Source organism: Embiotoca jacksoni, unplaced genomic scaffold (genome assembly GCF_022577435.1).
Source record: "Embiotoca jacksoni isolate LCO1_2020_lvr unplaced genomic scaffold, fEmbJac1.0.p SCAF_7, whole genome shotgun sequence".
In the NCBI taxonomy this organism is placed as follows: Eukaryota; Metazoa; Chordata; class Actinopteri; family Embiotocidae; genus Embiotoca; species Embiotoca jacksoni.
Genome location: NW_027185425.1, coordinates 19,654,918 through 19,676,910, shown reverse-complemented (window position 1 = coordinate 19,676,910; position 21,993 = coordinate 19,654,918). Strand labels below are relative to the sequence as shown.

The 21,993-nt window shown below is 39.1% G+C and overlaps 1 protein-coding gene across 4 annotated transcripts in view; it reads left to right on the top strand.

Moving 5' to 3' along the window:
- The window catches only part of thrb (thyroid hormone receptor beta), a 117,223-nt gene that overhangs the window by 75,192 nt on the left and 20,038 nt on the right, over positions 1–21,993 (top strand). For 3 of the 4 annotated variants that reach the window (XM_069176395.1, XM_069176396.1, XM_069176398.1), the window contains 2 exons: positions 10,714–10,785; positions 13,639–13,689. In XM_069176395.1, the coding sequence (XP_069032496.1) occupies positions 10,779–10,785; positions 13,639–13,689 (58 nt within the window). In that variant the 5' untranslated portion in view covers positions 10,714–10,778. The remainder of the gene's footprint in view (positions 1–10,713; positions 10,786–13,638; positions 13,690–21,993) is intronic. The other variant, XM_069176397.1, reaches the window with a different exon arrangement.

The following is a 21,993-nucleotide window of genomic DNA, read 5'->3' as shown; positions in this document are numbered from 1 at the left end:
ATGTACACATTCAGCGACACACAGGAGCTCTCAAGCTGGGCACCGGTTCACTCACAGCGAGACCAGCCTGGACATGTCCTTCCAAGCCTCCTGCACTCCTCCAGCTTAATATAAAACCCAGTTTTATACAATATATATAGTAGGGGGTCCCTGCTCCATTATCAGTTTGGGGGTCCATTGCCTGAAAAACGTTGAAGACCCCTTTCACTAAAATATAAATAAATTGGCCTGTCTGAACCAATCCATTAGCCAATTTTTTCAGTAGTATTTTTTCTATTGCAAGCAGCATAACCTGCCAGTGTTTCTTCTGTTTTCAATATACAGTAAATCTCTTTCAGGACTTTTGAATTATGTAATCTCTTATTTTGTCTTGTTTTAAGATGCTGGCACAAACTACTTTGGAAAAAAGTTATATTATTTCACACCAAATTTCGAACATATTTTTCCCTTTTTGATACAACTAATTTCCAGACTTGAATTTAAGGCTGAAAAGAGAAGTCAACATTGATGCTGTGTTCCAGATGTTGTACTTGTGTACAAACACTCACTACTATGAGTGCATCAGTTTGTTCACACTGTCAACTACAGAAACATGCAGTGAACTACAAGTACCAGGATGATGCACTCAAAGAAGTGTGAAACTCTGGGCACTTTCCACCCTAAACGGTCGCCATCTTGGCTACGTAGAGGAAGGGGCGGGGCCACATATATAAACGATTTCTAAATTAAGGTGTCTCAGGAAGCTGCAGCTGTTCCTGAACACAAAGTGTTTCTTTTTCACTGCTGCTGGACAGAAGAATCTGTGTGTTTATTGAGTGTGTTAAAAAGAGGACACAAGAACATGTTCATTTCTGGGTAAAATAATTAAAGCTGCAGATATTTTGGCAGGTGATGTGTTCACGTGATGAGGTTATTTCCTGTCAGTGCAGAACAGCAGTGTGCGAATTGAAACAACACGACCCAAAATTCAAGTAGTACACAAGTAAGAGTCCAAACATGTGAAAGCACTATTTGTTAGTGTACTTGGGGAAGTATGTCTTCGTAAGACAGCACGAATGAACCAGAAAGAAGAAAGCAATGAATTTTCCTCACATATCAGCCAATATCGACTCATTGTAGATCTGGTTTTATTGAGCCCCACCTTCATTCGTTGTTCCTCAATCATTCCACCACACCCAAATGTGTGGTAAAGATATTCTATCTTTCAAAATATTGTTATCAGATTAATATATTTTCTTCTACACATCGATCAACCCAAGTGGATTAGTATTTCATAATACTTATCTGGAAAATTTCTCAGCAGATACTTTGGAATTCCATGTTTAATGTTTATCGTGTGTTGATGTGTGTAGATGAAGTATCGTCGTTCATCAGGCAGAAAGGGTGGATTCTTTCTGGATTTGGTCCTCTAGCTGTTCCAGGAAAGTCATGACTGGAAATCAATATGTGCACATACAGTATGAGTCGAGAAAATGTGAGACACAGTGCAGCGCTATGCCCGGGCGGTGCACCTGTGTCTTCCAGGTTGTGTTCCTGTGTACTTGAGGAGAGAATAAATGTGATGTTTTCTCTTCGGTAACCTTGGTTAAACCTCTTCTGTCCCCATTATAATCTCAGGATGTTGAATATTGTTGTCCCAATGCCTTGAATTCACCAGCCTTGTGAAGGTATTTGTGTTCATTTGCCTTAAAGCCATCAATTTTCCAAGTTCAGATCAATCCATGAAGCTGACACTATAGAAGTTGACATCAAGCTCTTTTTTGTATCCTTGACAGGATTCAAACTGCACTTGCTGTCCAGCCAAGAGCCACAAATTTTAGGCTTCAGCCACTTTCTCTGTTTTTTTAAGTATGAAAGTCAGATTGAGTGAGCAGGCGAGCAGAAAATGTCCAAAGCTGGATGAGAAGGGAAAAGCTGGACAGGAGCAACCCTGCTCTCTGTCACTGCAGCTAATTCACGCCTGCGGTGGAAGTACATTATTGTCACTTTTGTTTATTTGGGACACTAATGTGCAGAAATGGCAATTAGAGAGCCACAAAAAGCACTCAGCTGTATGATCTTCCCACCCCCACCCTCATCCAAAATAAATTGCCATCTGTGGATTTTGTGTCTGACGGAATCAGGTTGTCCTGAAATGCCTCCGTTGGCGCACCTACAGTCGGTGTGACTGAATGAACATTTTTCAAATCAGTTTCACCACATTAGCATCAGTCTACATGTCATGAAATAAACACATTTCAGCTGCTTGGATGGACATGAAGCAACAGTGTCCAGTTCTTTGATCAGTAATACAAACCTTTGTACATGAACTCTTTCCACCCCGGAGGTCTCTGCACCGAGACCAGGCCGTACCTGTGAACAAAACATAACCTTTTTATGAAGGTTGCACAGTCAGTATAATGGCCGCCTATACTATGATGATTTAAATTGATTTAGCATTGTTATGCTTCATTTCTGTTGCTTCAAATTTGGGAGAGTTACAGTTGAACTTTTTTAGAACAGGTTCAATAACATCAGAGTCACTGACTAATTGTTATAAGGACGTTATTTACTCTCTAAATTACAGTTTTGATGAAGCAAAAGTTAAAATGTTAGTTTTCGCCTCTCAGATCTCTCGTTGGCTTGTGATGGAAACAAGGGGGCTTTTTTATAAATTGTTTTTGATCCGTAGAGTCCTGGTTGTTCAGATGTGGAGCTGGTACTGACTCAATTTCTGGATGCTATTTAAGGGGAAATTTAGTCTACAGCTTAAAAGTTAAAATGCAAGGAAAGATTTTAAATATGATTACCAAGCAGCATTTCCATGAAAATGTCCAAAGACCTATCTTAAATATCCTTTGTGTATGCCACTAACAGCAGCTATGGATTCAACTTTATAGAAACCTGATCACAGATGCAACATCTCCACTCAATTCTGAATGAGTTTGACTTTTAGCATTATGACTTTGATACGGGGGGCTGCAGCTTGTGTCGACCTTTTATAGAGTATAACCACAATCTTACCCCTTAAATTTTGTTCATACTTCTGCAACAGTTGTATTTTTGTCGATCACATCATGTCCTGTGTTCTCCTTTGAAAAAAAAATTAAGATATCAGGTCTCAATATAATAATTATTATATTATATTATGCATTGATTAAACAAATTACCTTTTAAGAACATATAAGTCTAAATAGATGGAGACCTTATTCGATACATTCAATCAAATCTAGCATAAAGCAGTAAGGTATCCGTTCTGTCATCGGCAGGGTACCAGTGTTACTCCGTAATCTGAAATGCATCAGATTATGTTGCACTAAAACAACGTGTTTGCCTTCAAGTTATGTTTTGTGAGTTGACTGGCTGCATTAATTTGAGCCGGTCGGGAATGTAAACACTTTTTCCAGAAAATCCAAAACACCACAAATTAACAGAATAAATTAGTGTTAGATTTGATCGTTAAATACCACAGTTTCTATTCATGTCTGTGTCATGCTTGTTTGCTAATTGCTCGCCAACTGTGCATCGCAGTAAAAAGGAGAGGTTGCATTTATTACTGGGATTTAACAATGAAGAACAGATGATACTGAATGTGTTTATATCTGCCGATATATTGTGATTGGATTTATTTAAACTCCTAAATATTGACATCAGTACTGGTCTCAAAAATGCAATGCGGTCAGTGTTGTTTATTTCTTATCTAGGAAGTCTGTGGTGGGCAAAAGAGACGCTCTCACTGAGCCAGACAGCAGCTGCCACAGACTCAAACAAACACCACATAAGCTTTCCTGCTCAAGTCTCTTTCTTATCTAACTTCAGCCCCAGCCTCTGTCCCTCATGCGTTAGCACAGACATTTGAGAAGTGGGATGGGCTCTTTTGGGCGGCCCCGGATCATTTTTTTCTCGCAGTAAATGTGAGGTTAAACACAGCTGGAGCACTTCTGCAATTTGGTTCAGCAAAAAAGTCTCAGTTCAACCATCAATTCACATGATTTCATTTTCTTGAATCATCGTTATCTTTGTTTTATTTAACTTTTTTTTGAGGTAGACCGGTCCAATGTAGAAAACTGAGCATGACAAAAACCGACATGAGACCATTAAAAAACTGAGCATGAAACAAGGGACAACAGATCTGTAAAACAAAATATAGCTCAGGACTAGCAATTTCACTGCTCAAATACACAGTTTTTTATCTCTGCTTTGAACTCTCCCTGGGAGACCAAACCATTAAATTCTCGTCTATTCTGAAGGTTATTTCCTGGCCAGGGCAAAAGAAAGAGAAAGTCATTCTGCCAAGTTTTAGATTAGATTAGATTAGATTAGATTAGATTAGATTAGATTAGATTAGATTAGATTAGATTAGATTAGATTTAGACTTTATTAATCCCACAGTGGGAAATTTAGTCGTCACAGCAGCATAGAAACACAAAAAAGGTGCACAAAATATGAAAACATTTACAAATACTTATACATAAAAATAAGATAGATAAAAATAATTATTTTAGTAAAAAATAAGAGCAATGAATAAATACACACACACACACACAGACTATATACACAAAAATAAAAATAAATATATACAGTTTAGGATGAATGGAAAAAGTGTCAGGTGCTATGAAATGAAACACCAACATTTTGGTGTAGAAATTAGCTAAAACTCCCGGGGTGTATTTCAACCAGACACATCAAGTCACTGAGGTAAAATATCTGCTATGAGCTGCTAACAGCAGGCGAGCGTGAAAGTTTACACTGTTGGGTTTGATAGAGCAGCTGTGGTGCCACGTTTGATCAACAACCACAGCAATAGATGGTTTGAGTATCCCACAGTTTCAATTTGCACCTCTTACTGGTTGCTTGTCCATAACAATTAGAGCATCATAGATATTGTCGTATTTGGACCCATCAGTTAGTTAAAATGGTGGACAAAACTAAATTTGTCAGAAATAAAGTTGAATTAATTAAAACTTGTGGCAACAACAAACATAAACCTTTAGGGTTTCTACACTTTGCTGGAGAGTTCTGTGTTTAAAGAAAAAAAACTAAAATGGGAATGTAGAAAAGGGACAAACACTTGCAGAGCCAGCAGCAGTGATGACCAGTAGGTGGAGAAGTACCTGTTTTGGCAGTTCGATATGCTGCAGTCTTACCTTGTTAAACTGCCAAACAAAGGTTCACTTAGTAAAAAAGCAGCGCTAACGTAAGTTTGCAGGCTGGTTAGCCGATACACTGCTGAGTTGCAGAAAATGAAAAAGGATGTTCACAAGGAGGTGCATGGGTGGAGTTAAGGCGTCCAGAGTGAAGCCTGAGCGCCATGAGTCTGTCTGCGTGGCTCCAGCTGACAGTTTCAGGTTGAATCCTGTGGGCAGCTGGTCAACTGTCTCTGAAAGCAGCCCTGACCTTAGTTATGCATCACTTTAAGCCTGAATATAGTTTAAATGGGTGAGTTATGATAATTGCTTTTTCCATTCAGTTGTCATAAGTGTGAAAATAAGCAATAAAGACCAACACCAGTTTGTAAACATGTTTATTTCTACTGTAAAGTTGGACATTTTAAAATTGGGAATCTATGGGCATTGACTAGTTTTTAGAGCCAGCCTCAAGTGGCCACTCGAGTAAATACAGTTTTTGGTACTTTTGTGTTGGCTTCATTTTTCAGCCGCGTTGCTGCTTTCCCGTGTCCTGCGGTGTAACACCAGCAATGGCAGCACAAAATCACATTATTCTGGTCTGCAACTACAGATGACTGAATGTTATTTCTTTTGACATTTCAAACGTATGTAAAACTTTTGTATTGCCAGTTTCTTGTGTTGTAATGTTGAGGAACATTGATATCATCAGGTAAAGAGAAATAGAAATTTACAGTGTGAAAAAATGAATCTGAGAATCAAATGACGAAAGTGTCAACGTCCGGGCTGAACAAATGTGGGTATTTTACCAACTTGTAACCAGATCCAGAATCTGGTTTTGGGAACTCAATAATTAGTGATACACACTGGTCCTGAACAGCCGGTTTAATTTTGAGCCAACTGGTCTTCTCCAGTATGCTTCAATAGAGACTGTCTATGATATAGTTATCTGATAGGAGGTTATTTATAAAAAATATCCCCCATGATGAGTTTCACTTTGCTCGGTATGTGTTGCATCTTGTTATATCAAGTGTTCGACTGTGACCTGAACTCATTTATTGTTTCAGTCGATGTGTACTTTGTTTTCTTCCATCTTTCTTCATATTTGCTCTAGCCAGAAAATCTTTGGGCTTCCTTCTGCCTGTCTGTGTCCTCATTAGAGCTGCACAAACCTGTTGTATGGATGAATCCACTTTCAGGCCTTCTCCAGCTGTTGCCTGGATATTAAATGCTCTCAAGGGTAAAAACCCAAGCAGAGTTTCCCATAATGCTTTTCAAGCCAGCTGTTTTTCCAGTGCAACGGAAGTATGAAAACAGTTATGCTTTTTGCATTTCCCTAACTTGTTGATAGCATAGTTTTTGAAACAGCATGTAGGCAGAGTTAAACTGTGGAAATCTTAGTGAGTGGTTGTTTTAATAGTTGATCCATCAGATTAGAGTTATTAAAGATTTCTCTCATTATTACTCCTAAATTGTGTCATTAAAGCAGCATTTAATTTTTTTTTTTTTTAAAAAGCCTACGGGTAGATGCAGGTTAATTAGATATCTTGGATTTACAGAGGTACAGAGCCTTTGTTCCTCTGAGCAGCTGTGATCTGCATTTCTAGCTGAAAAACATAGATTCAATGACTCAATCTCATGTTGCTGTGAGAGACTGTATCATCTTTGTCCAACAGAATTAAAACCTGACAGTTTTCTCTCCTTTTTTTCAGTTTTGACGTTCTTCTTCTGCCTAATGTAACAGAGCATGATGAGAATAGACAGTTTGGATTGTAATGGCCACTGCAGCATTCAAGGGACAGCCTTGGAGCTGTAAGAAAACTTTCACTTTCTTAAATAATGTCTCTCTCACTTCACTCTCACTTTGAACTGTGTGTGCAGGTCAGGATGTCTGTTTTTGAGCTGCTTACATACGTTTGAGGTGTTAACTTCTGTTGTTTCAAATTCTCTGTGACACAGTTTGCACACAAGCTTTTGGTCATCTCCAACTTGTCCCCCATCATCTGACTCAAACACTAAATATCTGCATGCCTGACTCCTGGTGTTTGTTTTGGTGTGTTGTTGTTACCACCCAGTACCTCCAGTGTACACTATGTCGGATTTTGGCGCTGACTTGATACCACTTCTAGTGTCGTCCCAATATGCCAGAGACTAAATTGATCATTGATCAACATCAAACAAACATATTTCCCAAAATATGACAGAGTTTAAATCAGATCATGTGAGCTCACATTTTATATAGTTTGACAGTTTTCATTTCACATTCCTCATTTCAAGTTGAGTTTCCATTTTTAAGGGTACTTCACAAAGCATTAACTATGATTTAGTGAAACCTTTTTACTGTATACTCTAAAAACGTCATGAAATTCATGACGTTTCATGCTTAATCTCATAAATGATCCAAAAATGTCTTCTGTCCAAGTGCTGCAAGTAAAAACCAGTACAACAACACAAACATGTGATTTGGATCAGAGGCTTGATCAACACAGTGAGGATACATGCCTCTGTGAACACATGGCTCACCCCCACTTACTTATCATCGCGATCAGATGGAGTCCTCATGTTGTGGCTTCAGCTACACCATTTGTGTGTGTGTGTGTGTGTGTGTGTGTGTGTGTGTGTGTGTGTGTGTGTGGAGGTGGACTCGCAAGGACAGCCAGCCAAGGACATTTAGTTTCCTGGTTTTCTCAGCTTACCGGGGCCAGTTATAGATCCAGACAGATGTACATTGTGTCTCTGTGGAGACGCTGCTGTGTGTCATATACAGTAACAGTCTGACAGGCGAAGGAGGAGATGCTGCAGTGGGGTTCTGTGATAGAAACTGCTAAATGAACTGTGTATCTGCCGCTGTAGCCTTGGTTGCCCTACCGCTGTTGATTAATTATTAATTTTCAGTTATTCTCCTGACTGCTGCTCTGTCAGCACCGATGATTCGGGGAAAGCGTGTGTACAAGGCAGTGCACCCAGTGTTGGATGCTGCGTTGTATAATAAAAGGCAGCATTTTTTTTTTTGCACATTTTTAATATTTATGTGTGCATTCAAGCAAAATACTTTTATTGGATTTATCAGTGTGTTCTTATTTTGCATAATATTTGCATATATATCATTTAGCGAGTTGTAGTAATATTACTACTTGCTATATTGGTGTCCAGTGAGTACAGCCGCATCAGCATTTTATGTAAGAAAAGCATGACTGACAGTTTCATCGTTCTTTGCCGACAAAAGATCAAAATTACAAAATGTAGTGAGGGTGCAGGAAATAAGAATGGACGGAGTATATGTTAAAGTGAATATTGAGCTTGTTCAAAGATACGACCTTGATTTCTATGAATTGTGATCACTGGATAAGCGTGGCCCTCTGATAATAGCTTCTGAGGTTAACTGAAGAAAAATAAATAGACGTGAGAGTCATGCCCATAGAAAGGAAGTCTGATGCAGTGTTTTTGATAGATTTATCTAAATGGCATACCTAAATGAAGAAGAATACCAGACCAAGGATTGAACCCTGAGGCACACCATTAGTGAATTGATTAGTGGAGGATTTAAAGTTAACTGTGGCCAAACAGAAGCTCCTTTCAGAGCGGTAGGAATGTGACCTTGTGATCTTAAACGTTATTCCTACCCAGTGTGTAAGGCCTTCTGTTAAAATTAAGTGGTTAACTGTGTCAAAAGTTGTTTGATGATGTAATCCCTGCGGCATTTTCAAAGATATGACGACAAATCTGTGGTCTGCACATATTTCATGAACATGTAGAACTTTTTTTTTAACTTTTTTTTTTTTTTTTTTTTTTTTTTTTTAAATCAAGACAAAAAACATTTGTAACTTTCACACATTGCAAGTAATCTTTTTTTTAATGTTGTCATTACTTTAATTTTAATATGCATAGCAGCCATAAGATATACATGAGAACATAAAAGAGAGAGGAAAAAAGTCATCATCAACAACGGGAAAATCCGTTACTGACATATGCCACACATCTCAGCCATTCTTCCTCCATTGCCTTAATAGAGATTAAAAAAAAAAATCCGTGGGCTTGAGTATATCTGCCCGTGGTAGAAAAATTGCTGTCTATAAGTTTATTTACATAGTGGTACATGTATGAGAATGCAACCATCATACCAGAATCTACCAGGTCAGACTGTTCTCAATCTCAGGGCATCACATAATGCTGTTTTGTCACAGCCGTTGGCGTCAGAGGTAAAACACAAAGTACTTTTATGTCTTCTGCACTGTGATGAGGCAGGCTTCAAAGGTCATGTGACAAAGTACTAAGAGGGGAAAGTCTGTGTAGGAATGGTTGCATTGAACAAACCCAGGACTTTTAGCTGGGACTAAAGGTCACTGATAAAGAAAAGACATGATCTTTTCAAAACCCTAAACAAGTAGTTTTTGTGCCTAACCCTAACCGAATGGCGACCATGTCACATTTAACCCAAACTACAACTCTTTTCACAACCATAACCACATCATTTTTTTTTTTGTGCCTATATGTAAGGCACAGCACCTTGTGCATTGATATGAAACACACATCTTGTGCGTCTGACTGAAAGATCAGTATTCAACACCCTGGGAATGTCATTATTTGACGCATTGGGAGAAAGTGTTGCCTTGACAAAGTGCTCTGTGGCATGTAAACTTAAACTTCTATCCAGTCGCCGTGGTAATGTATGTTTAAGAATCCTCTTTTTTAGCACTTTAAGAACTCAACAGTCTCATCATATGAAACAAAAGTGAAATGTCTGAAGCCAATAATGGGAAATATACTGTATGTTTTGATATTACTTCATCATCCATTAATGTTTAGAATACAGAGTAAACAACCGCTGTTTTCGTCCTCAACCACTGAGGTGCAGTAGCGTTGGGATAGTGTTGAGACAGACTGCCTTCATTATGAATCAAAGATACCTGTGTGTTTGTCTATTGTTTAATAATTTTGAATTAAAAAATAATCAATATTCCTTCATGAACGGAGACGATCAAACACTTGGATAATGTGAGAATAAGCAACGATAAAAGTATTTGTACGTTTTGAAAAGCATATTGAGAAAGAAAGTGAAACAAGGAAGTTCTAACAAAAAAATAAAATCCAAAAACTTCAGTTCAGAGATAGCCTGCAGCATAAAGTTTCTTGTGTTTGCAGATCACTGTTAAAAGTGGCAGCAAAACCAAAGTGAATCAATTATAATGCAATAGGAGACAGAAACCAGGTGTCAAAAAATGAAATGCTGTTCATCACCACCTAACACTTGCGTGAACTGATGTTCATTGTTTGACCACTAGATGTCCCCCCACTCTGAGGCAAAGAGCCATAACACCCGATAAGATTCCCTTTGATACACTGATGACACAGAAGTGATGAGAACAGAAGCAACAAACACGTCTTTCATACTGCTTTATCAAGCTGAAGAGGCTGATTACACAGCAGCACGTTTTCCTCTTGACGCATGATTTTAGTTGTTTTTGGAAATGGAACAGCAGGAACGGACACGCTGTGAGCACAAAATACTCACAAGATATGTGTAGAAGTGTCTCTATTGTGAGCTGTTACAGTGTATACAGGGAAAGAATACACCTAATGACTGAGGGTTTCTTGTCTCTGTATTCAGTTGGTAGGTACCCAGATGTCTGAGGAGGCTCTGAGGATGACGTCTTGGCCTTGAACCCCACCAGTATGTCAGGTAAGACCCATGTGAACATACACTCACAGTCTCAAGCCCCACAGGTTTAAACCACATATGATTGTTAGAGTGTAGCCGATATCCTAATGCTGATACTGCACTTTATCGTAGATTAGAAAGCCAGTATTCACAGTCTCCAAAAGTAAAAAAAACAACAAGCAGTCCATGTTTCCTCATAATAATAATCCTGTCAGGGGAAAAAAGACTGAGAAACAGCCTTAAGTCCATCATCACCCTCTGCTGAAGTACAACCATTTAGAGTTAGCGCTTCCTTCACGCAGATAATCCAACTTTTATCACATGAAAACCAAGTGAGGTAAAACACTTTGAAAAACTATAACACTAAAAGCTAGAACTTATCATCCTATTTTTTATTTTGTTCTTATTCTCACTTATGAAATTTGAATACTAAAAGACAGGTGAAAAGTTGGTTAGGCCCTCGACACATGACCAGTGGCTGAAAGCTGTTCTGCTGTGACTCGTTGTCTTTCTGTAGAGAACGTGAAGACGAAGTGATACCTTGTCGAAAGTTGTTTTATCAACCGTGACCACAAGAATGAACTGCAGAGTTTGACTTTGAAAGCGTCACTCCACTGATTTACACACAGAGGTTAGTTACGCAGCTCCTCACCCTGTGAAAGGCCTAGAAGGTTTTTCTTTGCTTCGGAAGGAGCTGTTTGAAGTCTGAGAAAATGACCCTGATGATGTCATCGGGTTGTCCCAAGGGTTTGGTCGAGACCTCTACATTTTTGACAAAGCCCTCTTTGCAAACTTTGGTTTTGGAGAATTATATACGTTGAAGGTTGGTGGTGTTTTTTTCTTCTTGACCCACCCTGAGGAGTTAAAGTGAGGATGTCTCAATCTCTGTTCTGACCAGGCCTCCAAAACCTGTTTATGGTGGTGCAGTGCTAAATTGGTCGAGTCAAGCCAACAGAAGTTGTGTCATCTACAATGTAATGAATATTCAGTAAAATCAATCTGCCAATGATGACCATGTGGTATGATTGACAGCTCCAGAACAAGTAAAGGTTGATTCATGTCCTCTCTGAACCGTGTTGGATAGTCAGAGAGCGTCAGAAACTACAGAAGCGCATTGCAGTCGCAGAAGAAAAAAACTGGAGGTCAAGATCTCATAATTATGTAACGGTGTTTTGGAAAGTATCCTACGCCATAACTACACAATGAGGTCTGTTAATAGGGGCTGTTTGTGTCGATCGTATTCTTGTCGTGTTGACTGTCCGACACCAACATGCTCACCCCTCTCAGGGCGTTGTGCTTCTCTCTGTGGCTCTATTTTTTTGTAATGCAACCCAAATCAGTGTCTCCCTGGAGAGATGGTCTGACAGTGTACACCTTTATCCCTGTTTTTAAATGATATTGCAGCTCCCCCCTTCGTCCTCAGCTCTCTGATGGCCAGCTTTAATTTCTCTTTTCAGTGTGGCTAGTTTGAACAAACACATCCAATTTCCAATGCAGTTGGAGAGCATTTCTCAGTAACTGGCTCTGAGAGACCATAACCAGGCCCTAAGTGGACCCAGTCAAATGTTTTTTTTCCAATGTCGAGTGAACTTTTAAGTCTCGACTTTGATCTCGTTTAAAATCAATGTCCAGAAGTTAATCAGTCACACAGCCACACAAGTTTTATTCATGGGATAAAGTACAGCGTGGTGCTTCCCTGCAGCCTGCGCTACCTTCGTCATGTGAACCTGGGCCACAAGTTGACTCTGCACTGCGTTGTGGGCCCTTACTAGGGCTGAAATCGGCTTCTCTGGGCCACACAGACAAACTTGGACAAAGTGTCTGTTTTTATTCTGTTATAAACGTCCCTCCCAGCAGTCGTGGGATCATCCAATCAGCCTGTTGCCCAAGTCTGCACAATACATCTACAGTTCCCCACTGTGGGGGGTTGACAGAAATATTTATGTGTATCTCTCCAGGCGCAAAGTTTCCAGCTTTGCATGACACAGAGCTCTCACCACTGATCATGTGTCGAGGGACTATTTGAATTTTACAGTGATAGATTGTTGATGTGCTGTCCTCACCACCAGAGGACCCTGTTTACTCTAATCTGGTGATCAGTGTCCTCTGGCAACAGAAAACATCAACTTCTTCATGAGAAGGAAGATTAAAATCCAGGTTAAAGTCAGTTTAAATGAATCTTCTACTTTTCAGCCGAAAATCATGAAATTCAAACACTTTTATCAAAACCTATTCTCACATTGGAAACATACACTTCTGACTATAAAGAAATAAAAATGTTCTTCCTAAGTTTCCGAATGAGTTCAGTTCAAAAGATTCTTGTCTCAACAATAATTAAACTTTATGTAACAAATCCACTAAGTAACAAATTACCTCCTTTATTCACCTTGAACCATTTAATGATCATTCACTTTGACATGTTCAATCTCACCACACGAGATGTACAGTACGTGTTGCTGAATATAGACAAGGGGCAACCTGGGTGTACATTGAACCGGCAGTACAGTATGTGCCGCCCTGCTCTAACACAGATGGTGTACAGGATGATTTGGCCGTCACGTGTGGATTTAGCCGCTCTCGCTGATCTCACTGATCCGGCACATATGCTATCGATCTCTGAATAGTGAACAGACAAGAACTCACACGAATCGCATGAGGCAATGAACCCGCTCCCCACAGCAACAGCACACTGTGACACAGCCATGTTTGTAAATGCTTGTTTTTCTAGGATACATATTAACCTGCTGTTTAATTAGCCAAACTTCTGAATGCTTTGGGTTTTATGTAAAAAGCAGAGCAGCCTCAGTCTGCCTCTTTCACCTGTTTTACTGAGCAAATAGCTTTTTTTTAAAGTGCCTCTCCCATCTATTTTAGAGCCAGCAGAAAAATGCTCCCCCCGCTGGAAAGATGAGGCCATTCAAAATGGTAATATTTATCCTCCCTCTCAGCACTATTTTTCTTCCTTTCTGTCAGTCTGGGTGAGCTCAAGTGAAAAATGTCTGGCTTTTCACTAAAAACTGAAGAGCTGCTTTACATTTGAACTTCTTTCACATCTTGTGAAAGGCCTTAAAAGACATGAATGATTCTGTTTAGATGTGATAGCTTTCTCTCTGATGAAAACCCTACTCCTTTGCAGCAAACCATTAACCAAACTCCTGAGGAATGTTTGAAATTACATTTAAATGCTTTTTTTCTGTGCGGCAGAATAGATGCAGACGAAGACAAGTCATGTGTATTGTTTTAAATATATAAATTTTTATGCATTTAAAGCACTAAGCTAAGAACTTGCATAGTAATACAAACAAAACAGCAAATATCTGCAAAAGACATAAAAATTACACCAATTTAATGCATTTTTTAAAAGTTCCACTCATTTAGTGATCATACCATTGGGCACTAGTAGGTGCAGCGCAGGCACGCTTGGAGCACAAGCAGGTGTGGCCAACTTGTTTGGTAGTTTAGTGAAGACAAGCACTACTCTGGCACACGGTGGCACAGTAGTAAAGTAGGAAGAATAGATCATTAGTAAGATGTGTCAAAGCCAGCTGCAGTCTCACCCATCAAATCGGCTCCTCTCATCCTCTTTAAACCACTGTTGCACTGCAGGTTGTCAGTTTCTAACCCACTCATCCAATTTAGTAAAATCAAGTGCTGGAACAACCCTGAGTGAGCATAAGTAAATTACTCATAATTAAAGCTCCCAATGCGGTTAATTTGATACCAACATTGATGAGGATCAACGTGCTCTAAACTTTACTGATGTTGTGGTGTTGGTAAATAGAATGCATTGAGTGTGAATAATTTACTTTTCAGTCATGAATTAAATGATTTCACACTCCATGGTCTTGCACAGCTGGTTAGGTTACTAAACCAGGTGAGAAGATGAAAAGGCTTTTGAATTGTTATCCTTTTATGTGGAATTTTATTGCAATTGATTTGTAGTAACTTGAGTGCCTTTTAGATTTTATGGCTGAGATTGGCTAATGTGTCATAACACACACCAGCTGCCTGATTCACATCCATTTAAATGACATGAGTCAGCTTTATTTTTTATATGATTAACTGAATCAGAATGTTGCAATAAAAAAGAAACTTTCTCAATTATTTATGTAAATGATATTAAGTAGAACCTCCACCACACCTGTTAATGTGCATTATTGCTCACTGAAGCCACGAACATGGCCCTGCAGCTGCTGTGCTGCACTTCAACCTGGTCTGAGCTGGCGGAGGCGAAGGTGCAAGTTAAACCTCAAAATTTACACCACAATTGCACTGCAGGACGCATCTTTACTGACACACCCCTGTTGTGCCGTACCGCTCATTTTGGCACACTTGGATTTATGTTGATCCACGGAAAATTGCAACTCGGCACAAGCACAGAAAAAAGCCCATTGCGCTGCACAGAATTGCCGACGTGCCAGGACCTGCGCTGCGCCTCCGCAGCACCCGGTGCAAAGATAGGTCCCAACAGGTTCAGTGAGATGTGAACCTTATCTCTCTGAGCTATAAAAAATGTACTTTGTGGTCATATTAGCAATAAAATTATACTGAGGGATGCCCTCGTATGCAGATAATCACCAAGAAATTTCTTTAGCATTTCATATGGTAACACTTCATTTTATGGATGCTGTCTTTTCCATCAGATTTCCTGGAAACTTTCTTTATAAGTTTTTCAAATTGATCTGCTATTCAGTTGTTAGTTACTACGACATGATTAAGAAAGCGTTACATGTTCTGGTACTAATTAAAGAGAAATTGGACAAAGTGTTAGTTAATAGTAATTAGCTATTCGCTTGTTTTATTGGAATTTTTAAAACTCAGAAGTCATTAGGTAAGTGAAAAATAGTTTGTAAACTGACATAACTTCCCATGACAGTTTCCCAGGAAGACAAACAGTTTTTGATGACTTTAAGCTGCCGTACAAAATAGATTTGTCTGGTAAATTATAAATAACAATTTAACAAATGTTTCTGCTGCATATTGATTAAGTTGCATTGGTTGCATTGGTCCTACCTGTCGCAGCACCAGTGGAAATCCCTTAGTTTTGTGCTTCAAAATGATCTAATGGTGAACAAATCAAACACCTGCAGTGCTATAAAATTTCTCCCACTCAGCAGATATACAAGGTACTGCTTGTAAATACCTCATTTCCACAGACCAGACCTGGAAAATAAAGGAAGTTCAACTTTTCCGATGGGAAAGGATTAAGCTTTGTTCTGGTTGTAAAACCACTTCCATTGTAGAAGTGTGGAAACATGGTGCCAACCTATGAAACAGCCAGCATTTCTTCCACATTGTAATCATTAATCTATTACAAAGCCTATGGCAAATATTTACTGAGAATGACATGAGCCAGTAGTAGATGTTGCACAGATGTAGACATCAAGTTTTCTGACTTTTGATGAAGACACACCCACTGATTATGTCATACGGTGGTATCATCACAGTTTGTGCTTCAGGTCCTATTATGTTGTAGTTTTTCAACTTTTCAGGTTCCAACCTTTTTTTCTTTTAAATAGACATGCATAGATTTCTTCTATGGAAACAGACTGACTTTATGGAAACACCGATAAATTTAGGTGTGTGTGTGTGTTGTCGGCGGTGAGAGAATCTTTGCTATATGTCATTCCCTTTTTTTAAAATTATTTTTAAAAATAGATTAATGACCCAGAAGGGATCCGATTCTGTTTCAGTGGAAGTGCCCCTTGAGTAGCTCATTTTCTTTCCAATTAACAATTAAGAGTTTTTCTTACTTTTTTATACTGGTGGTAATTGTCAGTTTATAAAGTAACTCATCTAACAGATAATTTGCTAATTGTTTTTAACAATTTGAATATAAAGAACCAAGTATTTGATCATTGTTGCAACACTTTCTCCATTTCCCTGATACAACTGTAAATAGTACCAAACCACATGGGATTTATGGCTAAATACAAAAAAAAATGTTTTAATGATTTTCAGAATTTTCAGATAATTAGACAGAAAATATGGGACCTGTAAAATAAGGCTTTAACAAATTTCTCTGTTGCTTTTTAAACCTAGTGTCCAAACTTTGTTGCTGATTTCTCCATAATTAATACAAAGTCTTACCAAATTGTTTGTTCTAGGATACTTTTATGAAATTCTTACGAAATAAAGGATCTATTGAATAAAGTATTACCAACATTTCTGTTAATATCATAGTTGTAAACAACCTAGTGTTTTGACAATATGTAAAAACAACCCCTTGGCCTTTGGGAATAAAAGCAGATGAAATCTCTTTCATCTGCTAATTAACAGAATGAGATCCTCAACATGAAGGACATCAGAGATCCATTTGGCTACACTGACAACAAAGATGAACCATGTCTGTGTTTCTTCTACATGTCGGAGCCATGTTAACAGAAAAGGGTGCATACAGCCTCACAGCACAGCTTCAACATGAAATAAATCAACAAATAAAATGCAGATAAATCTGACAGTTAAAATAGTTTAGCAGAGATGTAGTTAGAGGATGTAATGAGCTGTGGAAGGGGTAAGGGCGTTTTGCATTGTGAAGTAACTTACTAATTTTCTTTTTCATATGTTTGACTTCTCAAATAATCAACTAACTAATCACACACAGTTCTGTAAGCAGGTGGAGACCTTCTGCTCGTACCCTTCACTTAAAGCCCTAGCAGAAAAACATGGTAATGTCTCCAACATCATGTCTGCCAGCTGTTTTATATTCTCCACTGATCACTGGTGCATTCAAGGACACTTCAGTCAGTGCTGTTAGAGCTTTATTTGAGTTCTTTTTGTCTCTTCATCCAGTTTGTTTATTGCTGTTCCTGCCAATTTCCCAACACACAAAATGAACAGCAACACAGTGCGCATCATTTAGAGAGCTACCAAATAAAGAGGGCCAAATTTGTTAAGAAACTGGGTCAGTGCAGCAGTGGAAGTGGAGGTGAAGATGTTGACAGTAGCTTCTAGTGATTTCATAGTTCACTGATCATCAAGTTTAAATTCAAGCTCAACACAAACACAGCACTTAGCCCTGTTCCTTTACTCTTGTTGTGTTTACTCATAATTCAGCTTTGTTATCTCCACCTCTGCCGTGGCTCATGGAAATCTCTTTAGTAAATCTTGACCAAGTGATTTAAGCAAATTGTCTTTTTTTTTATTTACTGTAAACTAGTAATGAAGTGAAATTCCTTTATGGGAAAATGTTTATGAAGTTAGAACAAGTTTTGACCTGACATCTAAGGGGTCTAGTTTTAGACCTGTGCAGGACTGTGGAGGACTCATCATCTCTCCTCTCTACAAGGGTGATTTTATGTAGAGTTGAGATTTAAATAATATAGAGATCTTTTTTCTCTGTCCCAGTACACTCGTGAGAAGGTTTTGCAGAATTTTTGTTGAATAGTGCAGTAATTACACTGCTAGTTTGTAACAACACAACAAAATTCTGACCTTTGATTAATTTTTGAATTCATTTTTAGTTTTCTTTAGCACCTCCTAATCTGTCTTCACTGCACATGCAAGCTATCCTGAGTCTGACCTATCGATTTGTCAATTTAAACCCGTTAACACTCACCACAGAAAATACGAGCTGAATGAGCATGATACATATCCAGAAGTTCTTATATTTTGTTTGAAAGTGCAAAACCTCACAATTCAAACAGTGTAAACCTTTTTAACGCACCTTTACCACAGCAGCAATAGCTCCCTATTAATAATAGTAATAGACTCCTATTACTATTATTAATAAGGAGCAAATAAGCTGTCTTATAGGGGCACATACTGTTGAATCACAATCTGCTGATCACTACTTTCACCTTAACAGTCCAGTTAACAAAATGCTTCCAAACTTTTTTTGTTAAAAAAGGGGGGCTGAATGTAACAAAATATAAAGATGCAAAAATATAAGAACATAGACTGCTATTAAAAAAAAAAAAAAAAAAAACTGACTTCATTTCAATACATTTCTTGTCCCTTTCATTTAAACTGTGCATATGTGCTTGTAAACCACTAAAAATATTAATATATATTTTTAAAATAGATTTTACAGATATTTTGAGATGTTAGGGCAGTGGCTGAAGGTAAGCAGGGACAGTGGGTGAACTGGGAGAGTGTAGAGAAAGAAGACTTGGTTAAAGGACCTGTGGTGCGTGGAGGCGAGTCGTACAGGCTTTCTGCTGGCAGCAACGTAGGACACGCTTCCTTCCACACAGAACCTCCAGCGGTGGGGCGGTGAGGACGCAAACTGTCCTCTATGTTCAGCGGTAGGAACTGTAAAGCACATTCTGCCAGGCTGTAAGATTAGTTGGACACACGGTCGGTACACGTGGAGGCTGAACCAGGTTCTGAGGTACTCGGCTGCTGCCATCGTGAAGAGGAGAGTGGAGGCAAGAGCAGGGAAGAGTGGAAACAGTAAGGCAGCTAGTAGTTTTGTTAGAGAGGGAGAGAAAAGCAGAAGAGGAAAAGGGTAGGGGTGCATCCAATAGTGGTAGGTTGTCCAGGGTTCATTGCTTGGTCAACAACAGCGATATTGAGGGAGCTTTGAATCTGTGGACGAACCTGCAGCAGACAGTGAGGGAGATGAAGCAGCTGAACAGGCCAGTCTTTGGATTTGGTGTAAAAGTAATGGAGTTGGTGGTCATGGGTTGCAGGTATGAACTTGTGGCTTTGAGCAAAGATAGCATTTCCAAAGTATGTAGGCACAGGTCATACTAGGTTCGATGGTAAACAGGTAGAGCAGGGTGGTGGGTGGGACTATTGAGGGGAGACGTTCTGGGACGCCAGGACTCCTGTTGAGTCTTCCCGAAACACCGGTGAAGTGAGGTGCCCACTTGATAACCCCAGTGAGATACTGTACACTCTCACATGGCCGCTAAGGCTTTGTGCAAGTAGCCTCTTACTTTGGAGTATGAGCATAGCATTGTGTATTTTTGAGACGTTGGGCATATATTAATATTGTGTCAGTCGACCTTTGCGGTGTTATTCCGCATTAATTTGGTACTTTGTGTGTACTGTATAACTTTGTCAGAAATTATGCAGTGTGTGTACTAGGAATCTGGAAGCTTTGAATTTATTAAACTAGACTAATGAAGTTGCAGATAACGTTTTGAGATGGTCTGTTGTGCGACCATAAAGTCTCAGCATTTCAGAAGCATGTTGTATCTTCATGGGAACTGACTGTGTTGTGTAAATCCAATTTTCTTTTTGCCTGCTGCTCTGTGCTTTGTCTGCCGTTTGTCTGTGGATGACATCGCCAGCACAGTCTGTCTCTCAGCTGCTCAGCTCAGGGAGACACTTCAGAAGGAGCCACACTGCAGGTTGCAACATGTTATTTTGTGTTGTCCTGAAGTCTGAACGCAGAGCTTCACGGCTTTCTTATCTGTGCTTTGTTTTGGTTTCTAAGTTGGATTGAGGTTCAGACCTATGGTATCTGGACACTTTTTTCCAATTTGGCCTTTAGAAATCTCTTGTCATGATGATTCACTCCCACATCTCTCTCTGGGCAGGGCTTTTTCATTGAAAGTGCACCTATATGCTTGTAAATCACAAAAAATATTCATATTTCTTTTTAAAATAGAGTGTAGTCTGGGAGAGTGTAGAGAAGAGAAGACTTTTTGCGAAGGACCTGTGGTGCGTGGAGGCGAGTCGTACAGAGTTTCTGCTGGAAGCAACGTAGGACGCGCTTCCATCTCCTCAAACCTCCAGTAGCTGGTAGGTACACAAGGAGGCATAACGGGGTCCTGAGGTGCTTGGCTGCTACCATTCACAGAACTGACCTCATTGAGGGGTCAGTTCTCCCACTGGCCTCTTAATGAACCAAAGCAGATCAGATGAATTGTTTACAACAAAGACCACAGTGCAAACTTGAAATACAGCATGTATACAGATTTTTTTACATTTCCATTGCAAACTATATGTTTCTATTTCCTCTGAGGATGAACCCTCATCTTAAATCAAGTTTTAAACCATAAAATGTAATCAATTTTTGTTATAGTTTGTCAGAAACTCCTTGATGTTAATGAAAGAAGTGTTATATTGGTAAGAAGCTTTTATTTAACGACTCTGATCTTGAGCTGCACTTGATCCTGCATTACTTGACCTTCACCAGATAAACCCCCACGACAGAACTATGCAGACGGTAAAGAGCTTGTGAATGCATATCAACACAATTAAACACAAATTCATGTCATTAAAGAATGCATGTCCTGGCTGACACATGGTCCACAGTGAATTTGTTCACTTCTGCCAATATGGAAGGAAACACATGCATCTGAAGCTTTGTAGAGGAGGCGCTGACAGTATCTTAGACAATCGAAAACCAACAAAGAGCAGTATTTAAAATAGCTTCACACCCTCCAGTGTGAAGTGCAGGATAATCCTCTCAAACTTTGACCTTTTCGAGCGGCATCCTTCTGTTGTTCCCTCAGCTTACCCTGAACTTTAAGGGGAAAGCTCCACCAACTAATGTGGCCTCCTCAGGTAACACAGAGTATCCGGGGACATCTGGCACGGGGCTTCTTGTTAATTGAGGGCCACTGGGTAAAAGAGATTCCTCTCATCCAAAAATTGTTCATGACCGGCTTTGAACCCAGAGTGATCAATTAGGAAGGGAATATATCTGTGCAAAAGCCCGCTGCGGGGCCACTGTGGCGAGGTGTGAACGACAGAGAAGCTTTGTTCCCGTGAGCAAAGCAGGGAACAATTATTGGAAAGTGGACCTGAGGAGACAACGCTAATATTAGCTGAAACAGAAAGGCCTTGTTGGGCAGGAATAACTGTATTTCATGGAGTATTTGGACAGATGTTTACTCGGCAAAGGAAAAGGTGAAATATTCACATGGACTTACCGTCATAACCCGTTATTACTGGAGCACGGTTAGTCTGAACAAGATGGCAATCGGCCAGACGACAGGGTGAGTAGACATTTCTAACTAGTTGTTGTAGATTGTACACGTGTTTTGCTTACTAAAAGTCCCAGATGTACAATGTGTGGATGAACGTATTCACTATGATTCTTTATTAATTTTCATATTTTATTTTATAACATAAAATGTAGTAAAATAAAAACATAAAATATATTTTTAAATCAAGCTCAACCTTTTTTTTATCGACGCTTTCAATCATTACACGTTCAATGTTAGTTGTAAAAAAGCATTTTCAGAAAGGGTCAAAAGTTCAGCATCAAATTCAATTAAAATTGAAATACCTCATATTTTTTTGATACCTGAATTTCTAAACAATATGTGT